Consider the following 15,982-nt stretch of genomic DNA (forward strand, 5'->3'; position numbering starts at 1 on the left):
GTCAGACCTGCTGTTAAATTCTTCTTGCAAAATGATGTAATCTTTGGCTTGATTTGCAGGAGTTAAGAACCTGCTCATTTTCTCAGTTCTGATAACTTTTACCTCTCTCCCTATTTTCTCTTTCTGATTTTGAGACAGATTTGTGGCGATACATTTTTGAAAAGCCGTTAGCATACGTGTTGACCGTATGGGAGGTCTGTCGTGCGCACACCGTAGCAAACCTGTCCTGCGCAAACTATTATTATCATCATCATCAGTCAGCCAAAACAAAAAAAAAAAAATAAAGTTTTGGGTATGATTAAAAGGCAGACAAAACCGTAATGTAAAGTTAGAAATAATTGTACAAATATTGTTAGTACAATCTTAAAGTTTATACAAAACTGTTTGAAAATTATATGGACACATATATATAAAAAAAAAAAAAAAAAAAAATATATATATATATATATATATATATATATATATATATATATATATATATATATATATATATATATATATATATATATATTTTTTTTTTTTTTTTTTTTTTTTTTTTTAAGTCCCCAGCCCCCCCCTCAGAGCTTGGGCCTGGGAAACTCACACCCAGTCTCTTCTCTTATCTTATCCTATCTTTTGTGTTTTTCCGTCTCGCTCACTGACGGAAAGGGCAGGGAAGAGCTGCATATTCCCAGCAATGCACTTCCCAGGTCTGAGTAACACACAGAGGCAAGCTGAAACAGGACAAGCTGGCCACTCCCACGCCTGTGCCCTCCCCTCCCAGCACACACGCGAAACAGCCATTGTGGCACAGGCACTGCTTACAATACTAGAAAAGTAGCATTTCACAATCTGCTTTCCCCAGACTACCTCCTACACATAAACACACACACACAGCCAGGCAGAAAGACATACAGAGACAGGCACAGACACACACTCACTCAACCACACACACACACACACAGCATGTCACTGGCTTCAACCAGTTTACATTCTACAGCAGGAACGGAAATAAGACTGTCATTGTATCTTGGTCTGATCCATTCCGGGTTTTACTAGGAGTTTAATAAAACACACCTACCTGAGCTTGCCACCTTTTCACTGGGGCTAATCAAGCTCGTGGTAAAACCTGGAATTGATGCAACTGTTGTGCAATGGGCATTTTATTTCCATCCCTGTAGAGGAATGTTTATGAGAAGAAGTGAAAATTACGATTGTCTGTCGATCTGGCTCTGTTAAACAAGGGACACAGGCCGAAACGGTTTGCTTACCTGACTATGTTTCTATAGTTTTACATTAAAGGATCTCAGTAATTACAAACAGCGTGACTGGGTAACATTCCACACCAGTGCCACTAGATTCCTTTTAAATTCCTCAAACATTTAAACATATCTGTGAATGTCAGTAACCACCCACAAAGAAGCTCTCCAATATAATTTAAAGTTTGTGTATAAAATTAAAAACATGAATTGAAAAAGAAGTGCGGTAGACTGACCTATGAAGGGGATGGATGCCAGCGAGTCATCGTCTATGGGTAGCGGCGGGAGACCCCTGTTGGCGCTGCAGGGCCCCGTGTCCCCCTGGGTAGCCCCTATCTGCGCGGGGGAGTCCTGCGGGTCAGTGGGCAGGGCGTAGTGGGGGTGTCTGAATCCATAAGATGTGCGTCGGCCTATGGGGGGCTTCTGTCTCAAAACCACCTCCTGCTGCTGCTGTATCTGAGACACGTCCTCCCTCAGCCCTCCCCCTCCCACTCCTCGTTCATGATTGGTCGGTCTCCGCACCACGTCCTGGACTGGGGGAAGGGGAAGGGGAGGAGTGGAGGTGGCATCAGTTTCGGGATCCCCTGGGGGGCTGGTTTTGGGGGTGGGCGTCCAGTTGAGGCGGGGCCCTGCATAGGAGGGGTCCCTGAAGGAGTGTGCATTGAGGAGCAGGTCAGTCTTGCGGTAGAAGGAGGGGCTGTAGCTGCGGTAGCCCACCAAGGGGTCCTCAAAGCTCTGCTGGGGAGGCAGCCTGGGCACCTCCCTCCCCCTCTCCCTGCTGCCCGGCTGAGCTGGCTGCTGGGGCTGGGGCTGGGCTCTCTCCCTGTTACTGGGGGCGCTGGTTCCCACGCTGGTCCTGCTGTGCTGGCGCTGCAGCCAGGTCGGGTGCTCGAGCCTGGGGGACATCACCGCTCGGTCCAGGGTCTCTAGCGAGCGGCCGTGGAGCTCCCGTCTGCTGGCCAGCTGGTTCTCCGAGCGCGTCCTGCCTGCGTCGCTCCAGCAGGAGTCCCCAATCACGCTCGGGGGCCCAGAGGGGTGGCCCCAGTGGTGTTGGTGGAGGAGGAAGTCCTGCGAAGCACTGTGGGGCCCCCGGAAGTGGCTGAGGGGAGGGGGGTCCCCAAGTCTGTCATGAGAGAAGCTGCGATGTCGCGGGGGCATGGCAGGGTGGCTAGGGGGCCTGTGGGGCCCCTGCTGGCTGTAATACCAGTCCGACAGAGCCTGCTGACAGAGCTGGGCCTGCCTGCGAGCAGGGGCTGGCTGGGGCTGGGGCTGCTGAGGGGAGGGGAGGCGGGTCTCGCTGCCAGCCCGGGGGGAGCTGCCCTGCCTTGGGGGCTGGGCAGGGGCGAGGGGGCGCCCCGCGCTGTGGTTCTGGTGCGGCGGTGGGCTGGTTGCAGAGGAGGAAGAGGAGACAGACCGAACACCCCCACCCCGGCAGGTCATCCCGTACTGTACCTCCTCGGTTCTGTGGGCTGGGCTGGAGGGTCCCACTCCCCCCGGCTCCCCTCCCGTGCGGTTATCCAGGGGGGGCGAGGGCCCCTGGGAGCCTGAGCGGCAGGGCCAGTTGTCCAGGTGCTGCGGAGGCTGGTTCTGGGGTGGGATCCCCGGGTAGGTTTTGCGCGGATAGCAGATCGGAGGAGGTTCAGGCAGGTTTTGGGCTCCTCCGCGGAATGGGTCATTCCCTCTCAGATAGGCATCCTGCGAGTATGCCTACAGAGAGAGAAAAAACAGAGAGGGAGAGGGGGGAGATGGGAAACATGAGAAAAATTTGAGAGAAAGAGAGAGAAATAAGAGAGAGAGAGAAGAGAGAGACAGACACGTAGACAGACAGAGGCGCTCAGTAAAAACACACTTCCAGTTTGACTTCCATAATTGACCTGCTAAGAGCTGGTACAAAAGGACAGTCACTCTCCAGACACAACAATATCACATTGTCCCTCGTGCACAACAGTACTACACAATATCACACAATAACACTATACAACTTACACAATCACCCTCTCTGATAGAAAACACCAGCACCATTACACCCTCCCCCCCAGGCATTGCTCCTCAGAAGCCAGTATAACACCAAACAGAACATCAGTGCAAACACACACCCCTCCACCCTCACTCTCAATGCTACAGCACTTGGTTTTGAATCTCAAAACCAGTACATCCGATCATTATAATTATTATTATTATTATTATTATTATGAATACAATGAAAATTAAAATAATAAAAAGCTGACACCCAATCCAATCCAAAGCATTTAAGTTTGACCGAAAAAAACAAAAGAAAGAAAGACAGCCAGAACTCACAGCAGCTCCAGCTCAACAGCAAGCCTAGACAGACAAACTTACTTCAAAGTTGGCAGTAAAGCAGCGAGCAGACTTTCCTGACTCAATCTCTAGCTCTCTAGTCCGCTGGTTGGTTGGCTGGCAATTTTATTTGGCGTGACATCAGCCCATCAGCACACACCCCGAGAGCAACAAAGCAGACAGAGAGAGCTGCCTCTTACTGGCAAGGGAGGAGCGACGGAGGGGGGGGGAGAGAGAGAGAGAGAGAGAGAGAGAGAGAGAGAGGCAGGCTATGGGGAGTACACACAAACACACACACACATATATATGTTACGCACACACACGCTGTCATGAGGAGAGAGTCAGAGCAAGAGAGAGGGGAGAAGGAGTGATGAAAAGAAAGAGGGAGAAAAAGAGTGGGAGGAATAGAGAGAGAGAGAGCTCTTTAAAGACATACTCACACTTACCAGCTGTAAAACATCTTCATCTTTGGGCATGATGGAGAGCTCCAGGATACTGTCACTGTGGAGGGGAGAGAGGCAGGGATATAGTATTTTGGGGATCAGAGGGACGCACTTTTGCACTGTAGTTTACTGTAGTATATTAAAGGGGGGAAAGAGAGGCACTCGCCTATTTGTAGAGCCCTGTGTTTTTTGCAAATACAAAAAAGCACGAAATAAAACGAAATGCAACATATAAAAACTAAATATAAATATAAAACAAAATTATAAAGCAAAACGTACAATGACATTTAAAAAAAAAAAAAAAAAAAAAAAAAAAAAAAAAAAGAGTTAATACAAGAAATACTTTAAATAAATACTTGCAATCACAGGTGCCAAGGCTCAGCCGTTACCGTAGACACAGTCTGAAGGGAAACGGAAGCCCAGACTAGCATTTCCACAGAGGTATAGTTTGAAGCGAGTAGCTTGGGAATTCAAATTGTGATGGAAGAGACGAGGAGTTTGTTTCTAAAATGCCTAAACCGCGCATAACAATTAAACAACGCCGCAAATAATTGCTCCTGAATTCTCTTGGCCAACTGGTTAATCCACTGGAGATAAAAAAAAAATATATATATGTTATGTATTGTGACCGTGCCACTGCTGAGGGAAGTGGAAATACGTGATTTTGTGTTGTGGTGCATGAAACAAAGCGACAGTGTGAAAGATGCAGTTAAGAATCATTGTGACGCCTCTGTAGATATCATTGCCATGTTGTTTGGGCTCAGGTGCCAGCGTGCCAGCTTATCCAACGCTGCAATTTCTTGTCTCGTGTACCCTGTGGTTTCCATTGACTGTGAAGGGTTTTCTTTACCCCCCCAAAAGAATTCACTGATTGCAAGTGACGGACGACAGATCATGAAAAAAGAAAAACGCAGTTCTGTTGTATGCTTGCGTTTAATTCTGAATTTAAATATTTGTGCTAGATTGAAGCTTATGAACACATGCGTAAAATATCCCCATTTTCTTTCAGTAACCTGCTTTGAGTTCATGCTGAATTGTAAAACATTCTGAAATAAACATTTTTTTTCTGTGTTTGTTGATTTAATATCCTTCATGCAGATTTTATTTCCATTGTGCAGTAACAAAAGTATCTGTATATTTTATCTTCTTGTATTTTTAGGGGGCATGGGCAGTATTTACTGTTAATTAAACAGTGAGGGACTTCACATAAGTTACTGTCGCTATTGAGAAATTAAGGTAATTATTATTCTGTGCTAGGTCAGTGTGTCAAAAAAATTAAAAATAAATATAAAATAAATAATAAAAATATGTATGTAGTTAAAACATGATGTATACTTCGTTTGTATCTATTTGAGTTAATTTATTAACGTGTATCTGTAATAAAATGAACTAAAAACAGGTTTGTATTGTATTGTAGTGCAGTTTATTAAAGGGGGTGCAGAGAGAGGCGCTCACCTGTTTTGGATCAGTGCGATGACCTGGGAGTAGGTCTTACCCAGAATACTCTCTCCATTCACCTTCACCAGCCGGTCCCCTGAGAGGAGAGGACAAAGGGATGAGTACAGCTCAGATAGAGAGGAGAGGAGAAGATCGGACAGAGCCAATAGTAATAATAATAATAATAATAATAATAATAATAATAATAATAATAATAGAGAGCATTCACACTCAGAGAGCAACCACACACACTGAGAGAATACCAACCTCTCACAAAGAGCACTCACACTCAGAGAAAACATAGCTATAAACACCAGCTATATCCAGTAGAACCACACGGCGTCCCTCCCAGTCTCTCAGCTCTAACCACTAGACCACACTGCCTCCCTCCCAGTCTCTCAGCTCTAACCACTACAGCCACACTGTTCTCTTCCCCTCCCAGTGCCTCCTCCCCTCTCGTACCCGTGCAAAGTCCTGCCATGTGGGCGGGGCCTCTCTCACGCACATTTTTCACGAAGATTGTGTCCATTGGCTCCAGCCGACCCTTCTGGTATCCTGCGCTCAAAGAAGAGAGAGAGAGAGATGCTGTCATTGACATGCAGTGAAGCTTGTCTAGTTCTATAGCTTTATAGCTCTCTCGAAGGGAGGGACGCAACTGTCTGCAATATCAACAGTATAGCGGTTCATTAAAACAACAACAACAAACAACAACAACAACAAACAACAATAATAATAATAATAATAATAATAATAATATAATAATAACGCACAAGGCATACTTCTGGTGTTAGGAATAAATGCTAGAATATAAAATAATAACAACAAGGATGGTAATAAGACTCCTACTGCACAGCAATTTAACCCATTCCAGGTTTTACTACAAGCTTCATTAGCCCCAGTGTATAGGAAACAAGCTCTGGCATGTCTTTTAGACTCCTAGTAAAACCAGGAATGGATCAAACTGCTATGCAACAGGAGTCTTATTTACATCCCTTAAATAATAAAAAAACATCTGAAGGCAAATGCAAACAGTTCAGTGTAGCTACTGTAGAAAAAGTAATTTAGAATCAAAATTGCTGAAACAAAAAACTTAAATCAATAGTGAAAACGCAGTCAGAAACTGTTCCACCTTCACTCCAGTGTCCAGGGAGCCCACTAGGCAGCGCTGTTTTGCTATTTTGATAGTAAAACATTTCTGGTACGTATCCTTCAATAAAAGGAAAACTCACCTTTTCCATTTCCATTCTCTTCATCCTGAAACACATAAAAAAACAGCTTGTTAGCAGGGCCTAGAAGCGGCATGTGTAGTTCACAGATTATAAGAGAAAAAACGGGCTTTGCTCACAAACATTTCAGTACACCGCTGTTAAATTTAAAAGACAAGAGTCCCTGCTGCTGCAACTCCCCACCTCCTCCAGCAGTGTCACTGCAGACAGAGTATAACGATATAAATCAGCAGGTAATGAGCAATGAGGTTCTGATTTTTATTTTTTTTAAATCCTATTCCTAAATCGTCGAGCCGTAATATGTAAATGATCATCTTTTTGACATCTTTGTGCTCCAGCCAGGCGTGATGCAAGAAATAGCAGCGATCCCACGACCGAGCCAACTTCCTCTTCCACTATAAACTAGCGGTGTGCCTGGCCGGTAGGGTCCGCTGCAGCGCGATGAGGAGAAACCTTCCGTGCCGGTTTTGTCTCCCTAACCCATGGCAGCACCAAGCCCAATGCGCCGCTCCCTCTGGAATCCCCCAGCAAGGACATGCGACCCTGCACTGCCCTGACTGTGACCCTGCACACCACGCGGCCGTGCTTTTACTCGGGGGATCTTTGAATTATTACTACTTTAAAATGGAGCACACCCCCCCTCCCTCCCCCAGTGCCAGGACTACACAATGACAGCCATGCACTCCTGTGTGTGTTTGACAGTGTGAGTTGAGCAGGCAGGCAGACAGACAGACAGGCTTTAGCTTAGCTGAGGGGGCTCATTCTTTACAGAGCAGACAATGCCAGGGGGTTTAGAAAGAGAGAAAGAGAGCTGGCAGAGAGAGAGAAAGAGGTGGGGGGGGGGCTGTACAGAGCTCTCTCTCTCTCTCTCTCTCTCTCTCTCTCTCTACAGAAAATCAATACAGCCCTGCCCCTCTCTCACACAGCACACAAACCCAACACTGATACAATGCAGGCCATTGATTCCCTATCACTGCTGCAGTCACAGGCAGAGATAGAGGGATGGAGGCAGGGAGAGTGAAGACAGAGGGTCTTTTTAATGAGGGAAGGCCAGTGCAACCTCATACCACAGCTCAGAAGACAAACAATACCTAAAAATAATGAGCACTACACTCTCCACTCTCAGCTCTGCAGCACTGTCATTACCAGCACATTAATAATAAAGAGCGCTAGTCTAAACACTCTCCACTCTCAGCTCTGCAGCGCTGTCATCACATTAATAATAATGAGCACTAGTCTACACACTGCACTCTCAGCTCTGCAGCGCTGTCATTACCAGCACATTAATAATAATGAGCACTAGTCTACACACTGCACTCTCAGCTCTGCAGCGCTGTCATTACCAGCACTTAAAGTAATAATGAGCGCTGTCTAAACACTCCACTCTCAGCTCTGCAGCGCTGTCATTACCAGCACATTAATAATAATGAGCGCTAGTCTAAACACTCTCCACTCTCAGCTCTGCAGCGCTGTCATTACCAGCACATTAATAATAATGAGCGCTAGTCTAAACACTCTCACTCTCAGCTCTGCAGCGCTGTCATTACCAGCACATTAATAATAATGAGCGCTAGTCTAAACACTCTCCACTCTCAGCTCTGCAGCGCTGTCATTACCAGCACATTAATAATAATGAGCGCTAGTCTAAACACTCTCACTCTCAGCTCTGCAGCGCTGTCATTACCAGCACATTAATAATAATGAGCGCTAGTCTAAACACTCTCCACTCTCAGCTCTGCAGCGCTGTCATTACCAGCACATTAATAATAATGAGCGCTAGTCTAAACACTCTCACTCTCAGCTCTGCAGCGCTGTCATTACCAGCACATTAATAATAATGAGCGCTAGTCTAAACACTCTCCACTCTCAGCTCTGCAGCGCTGTCATTACCAGCACATTAATAATAATGAGCGCTAGTCTAAACACTCTCCACTCTCAGCTCTGCAGCGCTGTCATTACCAGCACATTAATAATAATGAGCACTAGTGTACACACTCTCCACTCTCAGCTCTGCAGCGCTGTCATTACCAGCACATTAATAATAATGAGCACTAGTGTACACACTCCACTCTCAGCTCTGCAGCGCTGTCATTACCAGCACATTAATAATAATGAGCGCTAGTCTAAACACTCTCCACTCTCAGCTCTGCAGCGCTGTCATTACCAGCACATTAATAATAATGAGCGCTAGTCTAAACACTCCACTCTCAGCTCTGCAGCCCCTTTAACCCCTGATAAAGAAGATATTTGGAAAAGAAACCACGTTGTTGACGGATCACGTTTGAAGGGCAGTTCTGCGTGGGACCAGGTTTGGTTGTTTTTTTTTGTTTTTGTTTTTTTTTTTAACGAGGAAGGAGTTGCTCGGTACAGTCCTTTCCTCACGGCAAGTCCAGGCATGAGAGTTGGGAAACTCGTTTCAGGTCCAACAAAATAAACATAAATGTGACACAGGCAACTGAATTTCCTTGATAATGAACTGCAGATGGAAATAACACTCTTGCAAAACAGTTTTACCCATTTCAGGTTTTACTATGAGCTTGGTTAGGTAAACAAGCTCAGGTGTGTGTGCTTAGACTCGTAGTAAATGCAGGAATGGATCACGGTACTGTGCAGTGGGAGTCCCTGGCAGCGTGTTTGGTCTCGTGCTGGCGCTCTCACCGTGGGGCTGTTGTGCACGGCAGACTCCGGCGGGTACACGATGAAGTGCCGCAACGTGAACCCGAATCCCTGGGCGTTCTTGTGCAGTACCAGCGAGCGTGGGCCGGGCCACTGCAGTCCATCCCCAGAGGCCGGCTGTGCATTCTCATTGGACGAGGCAGCCCCATCTCTCCGCCCCTTCGCCTGCAGAGACAGAGAGAGAGAATCAGGAAATGCAAGTGACTAGTAAAACATTCGGCAATGCTGAATTTAGAAATAGGAAGAGAAAAACTTGAAGACACCGACAAAGACTTCTTCTAGCCATAACGTTTATCACTGAATTTATTACGTTTCTTTTGGTATTTCTATTGTTGAATTCGATGTGTTTCTTTTTAGCGTGTCTAAACTGTACATTCTGCACTCTGCTTTGCCCAGAGCACACCGCAGTGATTGTGTAAGAGGAGACAACAGGGGCTGGTGATGTGAGGAGACAATGCGCCGCTTCATTCCTCGCCGTTGCAGCTGGAGGTCTGCAGAGAAACAGAGGCTCCACAGTATCAAGGGCTGTGCAGAGCTCGCGAGAAGACGGGCGTCACACCTAAGCTCAATTACAAATGGAATTGCGCAATTCCTAATTTACATCACTGAACCTTGGCAGACCTGCGTAATCTTAATTATTCCATATGACTGATCAATGACAGTTCAATTACTCACAGTTCAATGCTGCGTTTCACAGAGCAATTGTTATTTTTGTATCAAGCACTTTGCGACCCCCGTTTGTTTGTAAAAAATAAGTTACATAGCATGTTTCTGTATTTATACCTGTAATTATTGCTTGGGTTATTTCAAATAAATACAGTGTAAACATTTCAACCAATCAATCAATATTTATTATATTTAACGCCTTTCAAAGTGGACCATCATCACAAAGCGCTTTACAAGATAGTGAGGAAAAATGCAATACATTAAATACAAAGAGATACAAGGCGTAGTACATTAAACAGAAGGCTCGGATGTGAGTTCTACACATTGTGGATGCATGTGTCATACAGAATCACAGATACAGTGGAAATCAGAGATAGAGTGGAAAATCTGAAATAGAAAGTTAGACAGCAGCTAATAACTGATATCAGGCTTAAAGAGCATTGGGAGAACAAGTAGGTGTTGAGAGTTGATTTGTGGGAGCTTCACGCACCAAAGCTGGGAGAGTTCCAAAGAACCTGGGCCATGATGCTAAAGGAGCCAGAGTCAGGGGAGCTCAGCTTGCGGGCAGGGACATAGCAGGTCAGCTGGTTGGAGAAATACTCAGGACCTGTGTGAGAACTTTGAAAGTAATCCCGAACTGATGTGATCGCGTTTTCCTTGTTTGTTACTTTTCAGTATGATTGTAATTCTAACTGGAATTACTGCAGCATAATTGTAACTGGAATTGGCATTCAACAAAATAGCATTGGGACTGGAATCTCCTGTGACTGACTGGCGTACCGTATTCCTTTGAATTTCCCACCCTCAATTTGAGAAAAAAATAAAACATAAAATAAAAAGATGCATTTACAAAAGATACAACCTCAATTACGCATATAAGAAAACGACGTTTGGAGGCAGTTTGCGGCCGTCTGCTGTCATACAGAGCGTTACAGCTATGTGCTGCTTTTCATTTCCAGGCGTGATTACTCACACCTGTTTTTCTCCTTTTTTGTAAGCATTGGTATTGCTTGGCAGGCCGAGAAATACGGGGGTCTGGTCAGCATTTCCGATCTGTCCCAGCTGGTACGGTTTTGTTAGAAACCCTGAAATTGTAAAAGCTTCTCTTCGAATTCCTCAGGACGCTAACGAAGCTTCTTCGAAAACATCAGCCTGTATGTCATGCATGATTCGAGATCGGGCAGTGACAGGTTTTTTGTTCTTTTCTCAGCAGTCAGTCACCTTCCTGTTTGTGTACTCAGTCACTTCTTTTGGTGTCGATTTGAATACAAGCAATGCTATACTGTAAAGTAATGAAAACATTTTTGGCAGGAATATAAAAATCCACGAACAATACATACTTCATATATTGTAACAGGTTGCCAACACTTCTGGAGCAAAATAAGTTTTATGGATTTGGTTTGCCAAATATTGTGGTCACAAATATTTATGGCTTTACAGTACTCTAAATTACTTTACAGTAATTTAAGACGCAGACCAATTTTGAGAAGAAAAAATGAGTTTAAAAAGGTCTTAAATTCGAGGGGATACAACAAGGAGATCAATCTAAAACCAGTTCCCCTGGCCCCAGGCCCTCAGCTTCCATTTGCTTCACTGTCCTGTCCAACACTTATTCTGGATTTGTTCAGTAATAACTGACGTGTGATTGTACCCAGTGTAATGTTTTTACTGGATTTGCCTGCTTAGTTTTAACTGGTGAAATTCAGCAATGCACTTCTAACAAACCCGCCATTAACAACTGGAACGCTTGGGTGAGCAGATGCAGTCTGCTAAACAAGACCACACTCTTACACTCACTCACACTCACATTCAGACACACTCTTGCACTCTCACACACAGACACACTCACTTACTCACAGACAAGCGCACACACACACGCTCTCACTCACTGCAGGGTCTTGTGTTTTACACACTCCTGCAACACTAATAATAAAGCATTGTGAAAGCTGGCGCGGAATGGCATTCTGTACCATTAGTACAGTCTGGGATAGCCAACTGCTGCTTCACGTTCTACCACTCTAGAGAGTGACCCCACCCCCAGATCACAGGGAGGCCACGCAGCTGCCAGCGCCTCAGAGCAGGAAATGCCCCCCTCCCCACTTCCTGCCCTGCTCAGAGCGGGGTGCTGACACCTCGTAATCCCGCCTGCACAAAAACAGGAAGTAGCGACCTTGAGGGAGGAAGTGCCGAAGCCAGGGGTGGGGGTTCCACCGGCCATTCAGAAAATACTGCTTTGCTAAAATTAGAAAAACCACAGCAAGCGAGCGAGAGAGGATTTGTACAGCATATACTGCTGCATCCGTCCCACTGCAATCACTGCCTACCTCAGCTCTAACGAGCAGAGCCACACTGCCTGCCTCCCTCACCTGAGAGAGCTGGAAAAAGTAGAAATAGCAGTTCTGTAGGGAGGGTGTTGGAATGTTGTTTCCACGGCAAGGCGAAACTAAACAAGACCTGACCTGAAGGAGCTACTGTTTGAAACACAAAAGAGAGAGAGAGAGAGAGAGAGAGCACACCAAACTGTGATGAAGAGAAAAACACACACTGGAAAGGCCCTAACCACACATCTCACTGTCTGCGTGAACATCTCCACTATCTCCCTGGTTGGGGAAAGAGAGAAAGAACAATGAACAACCAACAAAACAGTCCCGCCTCAGCCCTGCTCCCCGTGCCTCTAACAAGCTGCGTGGCTCACTCTAATAATTAAACCCCTCACTGACACCCTGACAGGCTCAGTCCCTCCATTCACCCACGTGAAGCAATTGTGCGCAAGTCAAATGATGCTGTTTCAGTAAATACCTCAAAATCGAGATTTACTTCATTTTGATATATTTATTAATTTTAGTTCCAGAGCTTTTTATTAGCCAAGATGTACTCCACAGAAGCTTTCCACAACAAGTGACCTCTCATTTTAACGGCTCTGTTGTGACTGGCGGACAGTCTGTTTTAGTCAAAGCTGAACAGGTGCACTGGGATATGATTGGGGGGGGGGGGGGGGGGGGGGGGGGGGTGAAAACAAGCCTGTCTGATCAATGAGGAATATAGACACCACCTGCCCAGCCCGTCAAAATGGACAGAGCCCCCTCCTCACCTCCCAGCATCTGTCTCACACACTTAAACCATTTCAGCAGAGACCAGGAAAATGATGGAAAAATCTCTCTGACACATTAATGGAAAATGCATGCACTCCTAATGGAACTGCCAAGCCCCACAGCAGCAGCAGCAGCAGCAGCAGAGATAATGTAGGCAAGCGCAATAACAAAGAACACCGCATACTGTACATAGGAACGGACACAATACAGACACTCACAGCTCTCTTGTACTAGAAGAAAGAGAACTCCACTCAACACTGCAGAGATGTACAGAGGTCTATAGGAAAGAGAACTCCACTCAACACTGCAGAGATGTATAGAGATCTACAGGAAAGAGAACTCAACACTGCAGATAAATCAATCTATTTTAAGACATTGACAATTTAAGTAGTTATCCTAGGACTATAGCGTAGTCTTTAATTTAGATTTCAGATTTAAATTACCCAAAATGGTTTTAAAAGACAGAAAAAAAATACGTATTTGAAAGTGTGGTTTAAAACCTTGCACCACAGGAATGCACTTCTAGATGGTTTCATAGAGCAGATCATCACGCTGGAAAAACCTTTATAATAATAACAATAATTATAACAATATTTAGCCCTTAAAATGAAAATTAAAATAAAAATAAAAAGCCACAGTGCCACGAGTGAGAAACAGCAACACTGGAAAACCACACAGTGATGTCATCGGGACAGAGCCCTCGAATTAGTGGATTACAGCCAGCATTCTGGAAGCAGAGCGCAGAATGCTGAATAAAGAACTCTGACAGAGCGCCGGCAAACACGATCATCTGCTCTGCTCCACTCATTTAAACCAACTGCTTTATATTCTGTCATTTTGAATTATAGGGACGCTGTTAATTACCCAATTACAGTAAAAATAATACATTTTTAAAAATCCCACCCCAACCATGATACACCTCTGTGCTTTACAATGCTTGCCTATGCTTTAGCAGACCTCTCTGTGCTTTACAATGCTTCCCTATGCTTTACCATACCTCTCTGTGCTTTACAATGGTTCCCTATGCTTTACCATACCTCTCTGTGCTTTACAATGCTTCCCTATGCTCTACCATACCTCTCTGTGCTTTACAATGCTTCCCTATGCTTTACCAGACCTCTCTGTGCTTTACAATGCTTCCCTATGCTTTTTACCATGCCTCTCTGTGCTTTACCATGCTTGCCTATGCTGTACCATACCTCTCTATGCTTCACAATGCTTGCTTTATCATGCTTTCACTGAAACATTTTATAACGATACACTAATTTCACGACACCTATCACAATATGCTGGCTCAGATATGACACCTTTCACGATATGAAGGCCCTGGTGCAATACCTGTCACGATATGCAGGGCCTGATACGATACCTATCACAGTATGTAGGCCCTGGTACAATGCCTATCACAGTATAAAGGTTGCGATATAAAATGCATCACGGTACATGCGATGCTCCCGATAGGCTGCTTGCATGAAGCACAATAAGATCAAATGATGATTTAATGAAGGAGCTTCTTGTTAAAGACAAAGAAAGGAATGAGACAGGGAGAGTATATATCACACCAACTGTTCACTCAGGAACCACTTGGTGATCTACAATGAGCTGTGCTGTGGTCTTGCATCACAATGCACGGCTCTATTTACAATACATCACGTAAATAAATCCTCACGATCTAAAAAAAGAAAAAAAAAAAAGAAGAAAAAAAGGCACAAAGTGAATCGTTGCATCCCTAAAAGTCACCAGACACCCCAGTATTTGAAGAGAAGGTTCTTACCGGCTGTTGCTTGCGTTCCTGGCTGCGGGGTGGAGGGAGGGTCCCCTGCGCCCCTGTTTTGGAGTGCTTCACCTTGCTGACGCTGCGCAGGATAGCCAGCCAGATGCAGCGGGGTTCAGGGTCGCTACAGTCCACCCCCACCGGATGCTCAAAACTCCACCTGCTGGCCCCAGTAGCTGGCCAGGCCACGGCAGCGCGCCCCCCTGACATGCTGGACACCTCGAGGAGGAGGAGGAGAACCCCCAAATAAATACACCAGCACCGCAAGGATCTTCAGGATCTTCTCTTTCTGTCACCCAGGATCATTTTTCTTTGATTTCTGATTTTGTTGTTTTTTTTTTTTTTGTTTTTTTTTAATTTAAAAACTTTACAAGAAATAAAGATGCTCTGTCTCAACTCAAATTCCTCCAAGGGTTATGGGGAGAGAAATAATAAATAAATAAATAAAAATACAGCAAACACGATGTTCCCCGAAATATATCCAAAGAATTATTTCAATTCACCTCTTTCTTTCTTCCTGTTTTGTCAATTTTTTTGGTCACGATTTAAAAGTCAAAAATAAAATAAAATACAAAACAAAAAAATTGTCAATCTTTTCGTCAAAAAAATAAAAAACAACTGATCCCAAGAAATGATCCCGAAAGATTGTTTCATGCATTTTATTTGTATTTCTTTATGTATTATTGGGTTCAAGCTATACAGCTGGACTACACATCAGGGCAGGTAATTTACTCAGCATTTCCAGTTCTCATACCGTGGTTAATTAAAAAAAAAAAAAAAAAAAAAAAAAGCGAAATAATTCCTTATTATTCTCATTCCAAAGTGAACCCGGCACATCTCCAGCTCCTGCTTTCTTCTCCCCGTTTCCCTGTTTTTTGTGTCTCCAAAATAAAACTGGCTACACCTGTGGTTGTTGAGAGAGAGACACAGGCAGGCAGGCAGACTGTGTGTCTCTCCTGTCTTCTTTCTGTCTTTGTGCAGCACAGAGTTAAAAAATATTTACACACAAATATATATATATATATATATATATATATATATATATATTATATATATATATATATATATATATATATATATATAATAAGAAGGAGTAATAGTATCCCTTTGCCACCTTCTCTTCCTTTTTCCC

At 44.6% G+C, this 15,982-nt stretch overlaps 1 protein-coding gene across 1 annotated transcript in view; it reads right to left on the reverse strand.

Moving 5' to 3' along the window:
• Nucleotides 1-15,863, reverse strand: part of LOC121324816 (rho GTPase-activating protein 23-like) — a 29,543-nt gene extending 13,680 nt beyond the window's left edge. Inside the window, exons 1-7 of the mRNA XM_041267019.1 lie at nt 14,851-15,863; nt 9,301-9,483; nt 6,646-6,670; nt 5,879-5,971; nt 5,435-5,513; nt 3,983-4,037; nt 1,475-2,945 (exon numbers count right to left, since the gene is read on the reverse strand). Coding sequence (XP_041122953.1) covers nt 1,475-2,945; nt 3,983-4,037; nt 5,435-5,513; nt 5,879-5,971; nt 6,646-6,670; nt 9,301-9,483; nt 14,851-15,060 — 2,116 coding nt within the window. The 5' untranslated portion in view covers nt 15,061-15,863. The remainder of the gene's footprint in view (nt 1-1,474; nt 2,946-3,982; nt 4,038-5,434; nt 5,514-5,878; nt 5,972-6,645; nt 6,671-9,300; nt 9,484-14,850) is intronic.
• Nucleotides 15,864-15,982: the final 119 nt, after the last annotated feature.

Source organism: Polyodon spathula, chromosome 12 (assembly GCF_017654505.1).
Source record: "Polyodon spathula isolate WHYD16114869_AA chromosome 12, ASM1765450v1, whole genome shotgun sequence".
Taxonomy (NCBI): domain Eukaryota; kingdom Metazoa; phylum Chordata; class Actinopteri; order Acipenseriformes; family Polyodontidae; genus Polyodon; species Polyodon spathula.